The sequence below is a fragment of the Eptatretus burgeri genome, chromosome 10 (assembly GCF_056783735.1).
Source record: "Eptatretus burgeri isolate ZD-2024b chromosome 10, Ebu_testis_v1, whole genome shotgun sequence".
In the NCBI taxonomy this organism is placed as follows: domain Eukaryota; kingdom Metazoa; phylum Chordata; class Myxini; order Myxiniformes; family Myxinidae; genus Eptatretus; species Eptatretus burgeri.
In genome coordinates this window covers 81,005,753-81,019,514 of record NC_140970.1, presented here as the reverse complement: position 1 = coordinate 81,019,514, position 13,762 = coordinate 81,005,753, and the positions used below count along the sequence as shown (strand labels likewise).

At 39.2% G+C, this 13,762-nt stretch overlaps 1 protein-coding gene across 1 annotated transcript in view; it reads left to right on the top strand.

Annotated features, from left to right (window-relative positions):
- The window catches only part of LOC147018963 (membrane-associated guanylate kinase, WW and PDZ domain-containing protein 2-like), a 97,968-nt gene that overhangs the window by 63,041 nt on the left and 21,165 nt on the right, over window positions 1–13,762 (top strand). The window contains exon 13 of the mRNA XM_085899084.1: window positions 6,592–6,801. Within this exon, the coding sequence (XP_085755210.1) occupies window positions 6,592–6,801 (210 nt within the window). The remainder of the gene's footprint in view (window positions 1–6,591; window positions 6,802–13,762) is intronic.

The window sequence follows — 13,762 nt, the reverse complement described above, 5'->3', positions numbered from 1 at the left end:
CATTCCTTCACTTTTCTGTTCCGACGATACTATAACTATCTCCGACTGACAAACAACTCTTTTTCTCTTCTAATTCCACATTGGATGACTCTAACATTCCAACGCCACTTGATGCACCCCTCATCAATCCCATGCCCCTCCCGATAATGTCTTATAGCCTGGAATGAAATTGCATTAAATCAGACTTTTTCCACCTTTATTTACACATCGTAACCCACAACTTCCAAGTGAAAAACAAATTCTACAAATTTCAAAAAATTAATTAAATATACAAAACTAGAATATCTTGGTTGGATAAGTGTCCACCCCCCTTTATAATAGCAATTGTAAATTAGCTCAGGTGTAACCAATCACCTTCAAAATCACACACCGAGTTAATTGGCCTCCATCTGTATTAAATTGTCGTGATTCTGAAATAATCAGAATAAAATCAACTGTTTCTGTAGGTTTCCTTTGCTGGGTAGTGCATGTCACAGCAAAGACTCAACCATGAGCACCAAGGAGCTTTCAAAGACCTCTAGGATATAGTTGTGGAAAGGCACTGATAAGGGGATGGGTATAAAATATTTCAAAGGCCTTGAATATCCCTTGCAGCACAGTCAAGACAATCATTAAGAAGTGGAAGGCGTATGGTACCACCAAGACATTGCCGAGATCAGGCCGTCGCTCCAAACTGGATGACCAAGCAAGGATGAGACTGATCACAGAGGTCACCAAGAGGCCAATAGCAACTTTGAAAGAGCCACAGGTCTTTATGACAAAGACTGATCACTGTTTGCATGTGACAATATCCCAAGTACTCCACAAGTCTGGCCTGTATGGTAGGGTGGCAATAAGGAAGCTATTACTGAAAAAAGTCCACCTTGAGTCCCATTTGAGGGATGCAAAACACCACTCTGGAAATTCTGAAGCCATGTGGCAAAAAGTTTTGTTGTCTGACGAAACCAAGATGGAACTTTTTGGCCTAAATGCAAACCGTTACGTTTGCCACAAACCCAACACAGCATATCACCCAAAGAACACCATCCCGACTGTGTGGCATGGTGGTGGCAGCATCATGTTATGGGATGTTTCTCATCAGTCGGGACTGGGGCACTTGTCAAGATAGAAGGGAAAATGGATGGAGCAAGACATAGAGAAATCTGAGAGGAAAACCTGCTGCCCTCTGCAAGAAAGCTGAAATCGGGACGGAAGTTCACCTTTCAGCATGATATCGACCCGAAGCACACAGCTAAAGGAACACTGGCATTGCAAAGGAACAAAAAGATGAATGTCCTTGAGTGACCCAGTCAGAGGCCTGACCTTAATCTAATCGAATATCTGTGGAATGACTTGAAGATTGCTGTCCATCAACACTCCCCACGCAACTTGACTGAGATTGAACAGTTTTGTGCAGAAGAATGGGCAAATATTACTCAATCAAGATGTGCAAAGTTGTTAGAGATCTATCCCAAAAAACCCACAGCTGTAATCGCTGTCAAAGGTGCTTCCACCAAGTATTAACTCAGGGGGGTGGACACTTATCCAACCAAGATATTCTAGTTTTGTATTTTTTATTAATCTACTGAAATTTGTTGAATTTGTTTTTCACATGGACGTTGTGGGTTACCTTGTGTAAATAAAGGTGGAAAAAGTCTGGTTTAATGCAATTTAATTCCAGGCTATAAGGCAACAAAAGGTGAAAAATTTGAAAGGAGGTGTAGACTTTCTTCAGGCGCTGTCGTGGACATTGAAGTCTCCAAAATAGGGGACTTCCACTTGAGGGTGAGAGAATGTCACAGCCTTATGGCATTGACTTAGATAGTCAAATAAAGTTGTAAAGTTTGTAAAGCTACATATATAAAAGCGAAATGTTTGTTTGTTTGTTTATGTTTATGTTTGTCTACTCCTCTGAGCTCCTCAGGTTAATCGACACGAAACTTCATAGGATCACATTGTTTACCATGGTACACCTAGATAGGGGTTTTAAACAGTCTTTTTCTCACAATTCATAAATTATAAACACCCGAGCTGCCACCTGCCACCATCTCAGCAAGGATATATGCGAAGGGGAGAGTGGGGCAAGATGATCCCTGGGACATGATGATCACCCCCCCTCTCACGACTCCAATAAAGCTCGCATTGGACAGTGGCGCCACTCAACGATAGATCGATTAACTACAATTCCACTGTGGAAGGCACATGACGAGAAAAAAACGCTGCATTCGTTTCATCAGAAAAACATCATTTTCCTCCTGAAAAAGAAAATTTTCGAATCATCAGTGAGTACGTATTATCTCTATGAATAAGTGTAGTAGGAATGGTATCTGTATATAGGTATATGCATAGCTTATATGCCCATATTGCATGTATGTTTTGCCAAGCTCATTGCTGTAATTTATGAATGCCAGACGATTTTGTAAAAATGGCGGCGGTGGGGCAGGATGATCACTTGGTTGTTGGGCAAGTTGATCAGGTGATCAGATGACAATAATGATATTATTGAAGGAGACTTTAATTACAAAAATAGATGGGAAAAAAGCACGATCAATTCTGTACATAGCACGTGTAGAGGCAATCGACGATGATTGATATGAGGGAGTCTTTCTCCGCAAAGTACCTTCTCATATGAACTTCGATCGACCGACGTTCATCGTGGACGAGACAGATTGTGGGACTTTTTCCAAGGAGGACAGCATTAAAAAAACTACCTCCACCCGAATTTTTAAAGGGAAGCCAGAGAAAATCAAAGCAACTGGTATTCAAAATTGATCTCAGTCAGTGGGAGTTGCGAATTTAGACATTAAGACTGGAACACAAAGATAAATGACATGAAAATGGACGTTCGTATCCGGTTGTGTATGGGACAATTTTTTGGAAATATTATGTTGGTATCCCAGATGGATATATATAAATGAAGAATTATTTTCTGTTCATTAAAATTCGAACACATCGCTTATTTAGACTGTCCTCATGTTTCCTTAGGACAATGATCATCTTTCCCCAAAGTGAGGATCGACTTGCCCCAGGGGTGGGGCAAGTTGAGCATTTCGACCACAAATTTTGAATTGCCTTTTATAGACATTCAATGATCTCTAATATTCTCGAAATTGGGCAGTAACTTGGAGCGATAGATGGACTAACGAATGGCAATTGAATGGTGTTTGGCTGGCAAATCATCTGACAGCAAAACCGACAAAACCAAAAAAGGGACCATCTTGCCCCACTCTCCCCTATATACAATGCTTCATAAAAAGCCCATTTTCTTATGGATTTCAACCCAGATGCCGATATATTTGGTGAGGTGGTAACCTCCGATCATCAAATATAGTATCAAATGTGAAAAATAACTGTCAATTAAGACCTTGCCATGATCAGTAAAATCGGCAAAGGTGGAGTCACGTGACCTCTTAAATGTGTGAATCATTCAAAAACCGAACATAGTACAAATACAATCCACACATCGATTTATAGGTAATTTTATGCTCATACAAACAGGTAACTCTCAAGGGTGAAAAGAATTTGTAGAAAAAAAGGTTACCATCTTAGCTAATTTCACCAAATTTCACCAAATACGTCTCAAATATACATGCATCGTATAGTTTAAAAGAACCAAGTTATCATCGTGATTTGATTGCAAATTGATCGTAGATGGTTGATTAATTTCATCGTAGATGTCTCACCTCAAATGAGCAATTTCTTGGAGTGTGTATGATTGGAAGAAATGGGAATTCAGTGTCAAAATTCAGTGACAAAATATATTGGGTGGAGTTGGTAACATTGGCAACCATTAATTTATTTTATTTTCAAATGGTTTCTGGTCACTATCACAGAAATATTCAATCACTGGTGAAATATATATTTCATTTCTTACAATATTATAAATATCTCTGACCTCTAACGATATCTTATATGAGGGGCCATTCACAAATGACTACCGAACACATCGGGGTTGGGGTTTGGTGGAGGTGGGGGTGGGTATGTGTCCAAACGTTATTGAGTTTCACTTACAGGGGGTTTGGGGGGGGGGTGTTTCCAGAGCTGTTATGAAATGACCTTTTTCGTTTACACATTAAAACGAGCTGTAAAAGCACTTTTTGGACGTTTTTGGGTGAGCTTTCCTGTAACCTTGAATGAGGTTCTGATTGAGCACTTCTCTATTAGCCATGGCTTTGCGGAGAGATTTCACTGTAAGCTGGTCGATGGAAGAAAAAAAAAAAGTGAAACCACCTCCCTGAGAAGAGGAAGAAGAGGCTGCAACAGGAAAATACGGTGGCCATCTCTCTCTCTCTATATATATCTATATATATATATATATATATATATATATATATATATATATATATATATATATATATATATATATATATATATATATATATATATATATATATATATATATATATATATATAACCAAAATGTTTCTTTGTTTGTGACTTCACTGCTTTGAGCTCCTAAAGTTAATTCACAACGAGACGTTCTATGTTCAGATTTTTAACCATCTGGCACCTAAATAGGTTGTTTAAACAGTCATGAGGAGGTAATTTGGCCCATTATTGCCGTGTTGCACTCCAGAGTTAATTTATTTGCTAACATGAGGTAATTTCTTCATGACAGCTTCACTCCTTTACACCCTGTATGGCCTGGAGACCCCTTTAGACCCTTTACACCCCTGTGACCCTTTAATACCCATTTAGACCCTTTTGAGACGTATCGACTGTCTTCGACCCTTTCGACACTTTTCAGACCTATAGACCTTTTAAGACCCTTTGGACAATTTCAGACTATTTGGACACCTCAGACCACTCTTGCTCTTTTGCCCTTAGACCCCTTTAGACATTTAGATCCATTTAAGACCCTTACACCCTTTAAACACTTTAGACCCCTTTATGACCTTTTAAACCACTTTAGACCCCTCTACATCTTTTAGAAAAATCAAAAAAGATTCCCCCAAAAATCGTTTTAACGACGTTTTTCGTGCACCATTTGCGTTGCATCACAAGTTGTGATGACGAGTTGAAACTGATATCCCAAATTGAAACTCAAACAACTGATCTATGGATCATCGAATGGGAAACCAGAATTAAATATTCTGAGAAATATTGAATGGAAATTGCCAAGAGCAAAGCTATGGGGAGTATAGAGAGAGGGGGCAGGTTGGGGACTGAAGAAGCGATGTGGAGAGGGATAGGTGCCTGTAGGTGGTCAGTTGGCATGGTAAAAACTTTGGTGATCTTCCATCAGGCGGTAGGCCCAAAACATGCCTAAATTAGTTTCCCAGCCAAGCTTTCATAATATCACCCTCACTTCCAAGTAGTACTTCAGAGGTACAACAAGCGTGGATTGGAAATCTTCGCTGGTGGAATGGAACGAGGTTGCCAAGGTTACGAACTCCACCTTCTGTGATATCTGCATACTGAATATTTACACTGAATTCCCTTTTCTACCAATACACACTCATTTGAGGTGAGATGTCGACGAGCCCGTCAGTAACGGTTACCCTGCTAGTGTGAGTTAAGAACAAAAAGTTGATTGCTTTTCTCAGAAGTAATGTTCACAAATATGGTTTTTATCCCACGTCAGAAGTATATTGGAATTAACAGCTTATTTTTTGCAACTAAGGGTATGTTTGTGTTGGTGGCTTGACAAAAATCATCCATTCAAACAGGGCTTTGTGCTTTGTGCACATCCACATGGTGTTGTGTGACTATTTTACTGTGGCAATAACATCTTGTTCACTAACTGCAAATCTGAATTTTTGCTCAGACTGATATGCTTCACCAACTTTGTAGTACAGGATTGTTTCAAAATTTTTTGTCCACCGCTTCTTCCCACTGCCATATCCAGGTGATGCGTGACGTCATCGCCAGGCGCCGAAGGAAGGGACTACTCAGTTTTTACTCCGTTTGTGTTTTTGTTTGTTTTCTTGTTCGTTCGGGCGATATCTCAGCCATCCTTTGAGCTTGGAAGCTGAAATTTGGGGGACAAAAGTGAAGATGTGCTTTGTCAAAAGAGTATTTTAAATTTTTTGATGAATCGATTAATTGATTAATTACTTCATTATTTTGGATTTATTAATTCCTTATTTCTTTTTTTCTCATCTGGGCAATATCTCAGGAACCTTTTGAGTTAGAAAACTGATATTTGGACACGACGGTGATCAAGTGATTTGGCTATAGAGGGTATTCTTTATTTATTGATTAATCAATTATTTTTGATGAACTACTTAATTTTCAAAAAGTTACAGATTCGGATGAAACAGTGGTGGTTTTGGTATGCTATTTGACAATTGATTAAGAAATTAATTATTTCACAGTTATTATTTATTTATTTCAATTGTGCAATTCAATTAATCAATCAATTATTGTACACCGCTCCCTCCCAATTCCATCTCCACGTGCTGTATGGCGGCAATGTCGCACGCTGGAGGATTTATTTATTTATTTATTTATTCGGCATGGGGGCAGTGTACTTTGAATGTACCGGGACTTGTTTTTTCTTTGTTTAAACCGATAGCATATTAAAACAACTTAGCATGTGATGGTTCATGTTGAATGTTGTTAAATCTCACTTAACTTCTTTTTTTTCGTTTTTCTTCATCGCCTACTCAGAAAACACAATGGAGTGGGCAAGTTACAGTGAACAAGATGCATACCCAGAATCATCTGGAGCAGAGCGGTCACCCCCTTTGCCACAGACATTGTGTGGGAGTGCGGCAGGGATGAAACATTATGACATCTCCATTACACGAAATGATGAAGAAGGCTTCGGTTTTGTGATCATTTCCTCCTTGGAACACCCAGATAACGGAGCCAGCATTGGTAAAACTCTGCTTTTAATGAAGGAAATGCTGAAAGCACTGTGCATGACCTTGTAAGCTACCTTTAAACTCCAAAATGATTCTCCTTTGTTTTTCAGGCACTTATTAACTCAGAGGGTTCATAGAACAGGATACCCTGTGCAGTGTTTAAGTATATACAGGAGGGCTTTTCCGTTTGTGGGGGTTACATTTTTGAAAATCTCCATGAACCGCAAATCTGTAAACTTAGGGGGTAATGGGGAAAATAGAGTTTGGGTCTTCAACTTTTTAATTTGTTCAAACTGTACCCTTAATTAACATGTTTGTGCATTGCTTTTGTGCTATTTATTTTCATGAATGAGTTATTAAGAACATAAAATGTAGTATTATTTTCTGGTACTAAGAGCATAAAAGAAAGTTTATTTTCTTGAGTTATTAAGATCCTGAAACTTACCTTTAATAATAAAGATGATAAACTTGATCAAATAATGTGATCGCGATGATGATGATGATGGCAACGAAAAGACAAATTCATGGAGATGATGGAGATGATGGTGATGATGATGGAGGGTTGCGGGGGTTATTGTGTTGACGGTCAAGGATAAATGAATGCTTTGAGGATTCTCAGGCTGTAGAATCATACAGGTGAATAAATGTGGAAAATAGTTCACCAACCCGTGATTATTCGAGCGCATTGTAGTCCTGGATCCAGCCTAAAGTGTCGCAAAAAAGTTGATGTGCAAGGATTTTCAAATAGTTTTTGCAATCTATGAACATAAAATGTCAATTATTTTGGTTAGACATTTGCCCGATGGGATATTTTCAGGATGGCAGCCATTTTGGAAAAAGGCTGTTTCCAGCACTCAAATCACCAAAATTTCAACATTTTATTGTATGAAAAGGACTGATAAAGTGATATTTTACCTTTTTAAGCCGCAGGACAAAGGGAATGCATAAATGATTTGACTCTCGCATTATGCAATTTCCAATATGACCGCCGCCAGTTCAGCAATGTGATGGTTTAACCAAACCGGTGCTTAAGAACTCAACAATATTTTGATTTAACAATTTTCAATTGAATTATTTATGCACAGATATATTTGTATTGCTATCTCTACAGAGAAGTTGTTCTCAACTTGAACTTTTCAATGTCTTTTATGTATTATCACATGAAGTAGAACATTTGCAAAATACACAACAATTGAGGTTTGCCTTTCTACATTTACACCGTTTGGTTTTACAGTGCTTACAGCCGCAAACAGTTAGTAGGACATCTGGAAGTGGTTTTAGGTGTTTTGATGGTACAAGTACTCCATCAGATTCTTCCCAGCCATAGTCAGTAGGCTCAAGGGAAACTCTCTGATCCAAAAGAGTAACAGCTTCACGAACAGCAAGGAATGTTCTTTGTATATATCCCTCTATGACACTGGATGTTGGTGGAAGAGTAGCCAGTGACTTATTTAGGTTTTTGTGATAGTCTTCATATCGAAGTTCATCAAACGTGTCATCAAAGGAATTGGCATGCTGGTCCTTTCACATGACTTTATGGGATATGATAAGAGTAGATTTCTGCTCCTGGTAAGATCAGTGTAGCTAGTTGACAGACCGAGACGATTGAACAATGTAATCAGTTCTTTGCTTTTATATTTATCATAGATAATGTGGGCTGTCATCATGTGTAGAGGTGTTTTTCTTTGTCCATGGAACATTTCAAAGTATATTATCTGGAACAGGCTGTAGAGTTTAACTGTGTGTCGGCTTTGAGCAGGTTTGTTGTCATTACAATCAGTGTCAGTCTCATCCGTCATCTTTCTCAATATCTACTTGGTGAACTTGTAGGAGATGAGACTTGTTAATTTTGAATAGTGATGAGAAAAATGTGAGTAGAACATCAGGCATTTTAGTTTTTTCCCATTATGGTCGGAGTTCGGTGGCATCACAAAATTTGTCCTGGAGATTGAAGTCAATGTTCTGCATGGCCCGTCTGATGATATCACCAGCTTCTTTAACAACATCATGAGATCTGATTTTTGCTGCCAGTTGTTCTGTGCTTAGTTGAGAAGAGAATACCAGCATTGGTTCGTTCTTTCTTTTGGATTCACAGAAGGTTATTGTCTCCTGGTATGTCTTGACCAAGAAACCTTTTATTTCATTGTTGTATAGGTTTACCTCATCGTCAACTTATCATCAGTTCCTTGATATCCGTAAGAGTGAATCCATAGCCTGCCTCAAGAAGAGGGTCTAAGATATCTTTCGCCCTTTTGAATAATTCGAATTCCTTTGATGGTGGCCTTAGGTCGATCATGTTGTGAGATTTCTCTCTGGTACTTCGCTACGTATGCTTTCATACATTTGCCATGAGCAAAAATGTCAGCGGCAAAGATCTTCTGGTCACTGTCTAGATCTGCGATCCGTTCGAAAACAGTGTCTTTATAGTAAACTGCAGCAGCCAAGAAATTGTTTGCCCTCTTTTCCTCACATATCCTGAACTTCTTCCTTACTGTTGTGCCTTTCTCTGTTGTTGTGATTGAACCACAGACTATGCAAGGAAGTTCTTGGTTAGATAATCTAGCATCACTTGCTGATGGACGTGCAGTTGAGGATAATCTCCTAGCTCGTTTTGTAACTGGTGAGTTAGGATCTGATGTACCACTCTCTTATTCCTCACTAGTATTACCATCGTTGGTTGCTCTACGTATTCAATCTAATGTCTTCTTAAGAGTGTAACTTTTATAACAGTCATTGTCCATGTGATAATAGAATTTCTCAGTTTCTGGGATTAACTTCAGCCGATTGAATACATCATCTTTTCTCAAAGCTGCCGCCTCTCGTAACCGTTTCTTTCCACCGTCAGTTGAGGTAAGCTTTGTACTTTTTCTCTTTTGACACACGATGCATCTGTCCTTCTGGAGTGGACTACTTTCGCTGACTTTCAGAAGAACCGCTGGGATTGAAGCTTCTTTTGACGCCATGATGTGAATATCTGCAAACATAAGGCGTCAAGTTAGTCATCAGTGATTAAGCTTGCCTGGCGTATTTACTTTGACCATTTTAGAGCACATACATATTAAGACAGACCTGCAACCTCACAACATAGTGTAGGTAGACCCAAAAAAAACAATTTGAAATTTGAAACTTGAAAAAAATAAGAGAACCCAGATCAAACAAGAAAATGAGCAATCAGAGATTGCAGACCCTTGCCAGGACTTGTGTTGTGTAGTGTTTGTGTAGTTTTGTGTGGTGTGTTTTGTGTACTGGTATGTTACGTAATTAATGAGACATAATTACAACTGCCACTTTATAAATGCTGGCAGTGATGACTGGTTCAGCCATTTCAGAGAAGATTTTTGAAGGTTAAGAAAAAAAAAAAAGGCTACCGAATCACCTGCCTGATGATGTCATCAAATTTTTTTTTTAATGTGGAACAATTTATCCTTATGACCCTCAAAAATTTTCATACTGATCGGATGTAGCGTTCTACATATGCAATTATGATGTCATAATGAAGGCACCTATGATGCCGTAAAAATTAATCACACTTATTCCTCATGAGGAATACTTGATATGTGCTAAGTTTCAATTTTTTCCTTGGTGCGGTTTCAGAGATGGAGGTCTAAAGTTTTTCCATTTTTCCAACACAGCTGCCACACGACATGACCTATGACGTCATAATGATCATTAACCCTTTGAACCCTAGTGGCCAGAAAACCGGCCGCTATTCAAACCTCCATAAATCCGTGCGACCAGTCAGTATCTGGCGGCCACGAGCAACTTCCTGAGCAATTAGCGGCTCCATTATATTACACCTCTTCTTCGGTCTGTGTCGCCGCTAACAGCTCAGGAAGTGCGAGGGAGGCTTTTTCTGTGTACACAATTTGTTGGATCTCCCATCGCTTCCCATCCTGTCCTATCGTGTGTGCCACAAGTGTCATTCGGAAAAAAGTGCGAGTGTGAAGGATGTTTTTGCCATGCACACACTTTATTACACACGCCAGTCGGCCCATCCTTGTGTACACGCCAAAATGCATTATCTGCAGAAGTAGGAGCATGAGATTCAGGAAAGTTTTTTTTTTTTTTAAGGTTTGTCTCTAAAAATTATTCCAAAATGAGTCGAAATGTGATGTCAGTTGATGAGGTGTTGAGCTCAGATGAGAAAGGTATAGATGATGATTATGATTATGGTAATGAGAGTGATTTTGAGTCGGAGAATGACTTTTCAAATGGGGAAAGTGAAACTGACAGTACTGACAATGCTGGAGTTCCCAGATGTGTCGGTAGGCGGCGTAGCCGAGGTCAAGGGCGTAGTCGTGGCAGAGGACGCGGAGAATATACCAAGGCCTGACTCCCTCCCAGGATGGACAAGAGCCACTGTAGGGATGGACATTAAGGCCAGTTTACACCTCATGAGCAACTCGAGCCTAAAAATTCAGCAAATGTAATAAATGTGGAGAGTACTCCACTTGACTATTTTGGCTTGTTCTGGGATGATGTCCTTTGGGATTTAGTTCTCACAGAAACTAATCGCCAAGCGAAACCAAACAATTATTTGCCTGGTGTTGGCTTAATGCTTCGGGTGGTGGGCTTGGGATCCGAGCATCCTTACTTAAAATCCTGCTCGGATGTTGAATTAACACCAGGTGGGGTTGACTCTGCCTGTCATCCTTCTGAGGTCGGCAAAATGAGTACCAGCTTGCTGGTATCCTGCGTCGGAGTGGCGATCTGTCCAGGATTGTGCCCAATAGCCCAGGAGACTGTTTAGGCAGCACCAACGCTCTGCACAGAGTGTGGTCCCATTGGATGGATGGATAAAGGACAAGCTGATCTGTTGAGCGAATCAAGACTTTTCTATTAGGTGATCGTGAAGATGCGTATATTTGTAATGCTGTGAAGTTTACACTGGGAGGAGAGATGATGCTGAAGCTATCAATAACCTTGGGTTTGCAGGAAACTTGGTTGTCCAAATGACTGACAAATTCTCAGGCCAGAATTATTCCCTGTACACTGACAGATTTTACACCTCAGTTCAGCTGGTTGAGTATTTGATCATAAAAAAGGGATAAGGATGTGTGGAACTGCTATGACCAACAGAGGAGAATTTCCCAAGACTCTTGTAAGGAGAAACAATGAAATGCAAAAAGGAGAATGGGAAATTATTTTCAATGGGACTGTTGCTATTATAGTTTGGCGGGACAAGTGGCCCATGTATTTTGTCACGTCAATCTATGTCTCTTCCCCTCCTGAACATGTTCACTATATGATGGTACTGAAAAAAAAGAAAGATTCCTTTTGCTTGTCCAAAATCAGTGAAGGCCTACAATGGGAGGGACACACAAAAATGACCAAATTACTCAATTGCAGAAATGCCGCCGCCACGATCAATGGCCAAGATGCTTGGTAATAAAATTCTTCATTGGGCTGCGTGTAATGTATATGTACTGATGTGTTTCACAAAGCCCCATGCTCCACCTAACAAGAGAGTAGTCACTTTCCATATGTCTATAGAGAAACTGTTGGGAACTTGCAGGAGATGTTCAATCTACTGGAGCAGAATTTGGTAATTGACGCTCAGCAGAGTTTTAGGAAGAGCGATGACTGAAACTGGATGCTCACCATGATGTATAAAAGGCTACACATGCGACTACCAATATAATCGTTGTCTTTTGTGCAGAGAGAAGTTCCTTATGGCTAAGCAAAGGAACCCTCGGGCAAAGGACAAGGACTTGTCAAAACGTTGCAAGACAACAAACTGGTACACGGACTGTGGAGAATTCTTATGTATTGGAAAGCCGGGCAGTAACTGTTGGTTTGAATAGTACCACAAAGTATAGTATTGGCGATAAACTCAAAAAAGAAGAAAGCTGTCTTTGATTCAAAATATCTTTTATTTGTAATTACAGGGATAGAAAAGCATTTTTAAAGGCAGAAAACAAATTTCATTCAGTTATTTTTCTCCAGGGAGCCCAAGGTGGGGGAGCTGAAAGTCCAAGGAGCTAAGGGTTCAAAAAGATAAAACATTATACATGAATCGTTGCACCAATGGAGAAAAATTTGTTTCAATCTGACAAGCGTTTGCAGAGAAAAACACTAAAGTTCTGTGCGGACAAACAAACAAACAGACAAATGGACCCAAATGCAGTACCCTCTCCTTCGGCGAGGGTAATAAAGGTTTAAAGAGGTTTAAATGCATGTAAATAAATAAATTCCGGGTTTTATCGCCATTTTACCCAGTGTCAATTACATCACCCTAACACGTTACATGATTCTTAATACCTGTTGCTTGTGTCCTTTATATCATCCGTAAAAACAATGTTTCCTATTTGAAATTATTTTCAATTTTGTTTGACTGCCAGGCAAGCAGCCAGAGTCAAAATGTTATCTCATTCCTCTCTATGCGTGTGTGATCGGGACCAATTCAAAGCTAAGGGATGGTAAAATGGCAAACTTGTCTTCATATTGATGCTCTGATTCAGGTTCAAAATTTGGTACAACACCACTGGCCACAAGGGTCAAAACAGAAGATTTTTTTAAACTCAAAATTTGATATTGGGTCATTCCTGGTGGAATGTTTTACCATCTTCCAACTTTGCTTGAGATGGAAAGTGTGGGTATTTGCGATGGCATGCCATCAACTTCACTTTAGTTATTAATTTTATTAACTTGTAGTTGTCATAAATTTTACTTCCAGTAGGTGTGTGGACCAGCATCTCTTAGCCTTTCCACTGCCCATGTGTATATGTGTATATATATGTATATATATGTATATATATATATATATATATATATATATATATATATATATATATATATATATATATATATATATATATACATATACACACACATACATGGATACGTCCAATTTTACTCAAGTTGCACTTCAGCAGATATTGAACAATGCTATTGACCATTAGGAATTGGGTTATGAGTCACATAAAAGTCACAATTGGGCTGCAAGGGTGTCGGAGACAGTATCACATATCACG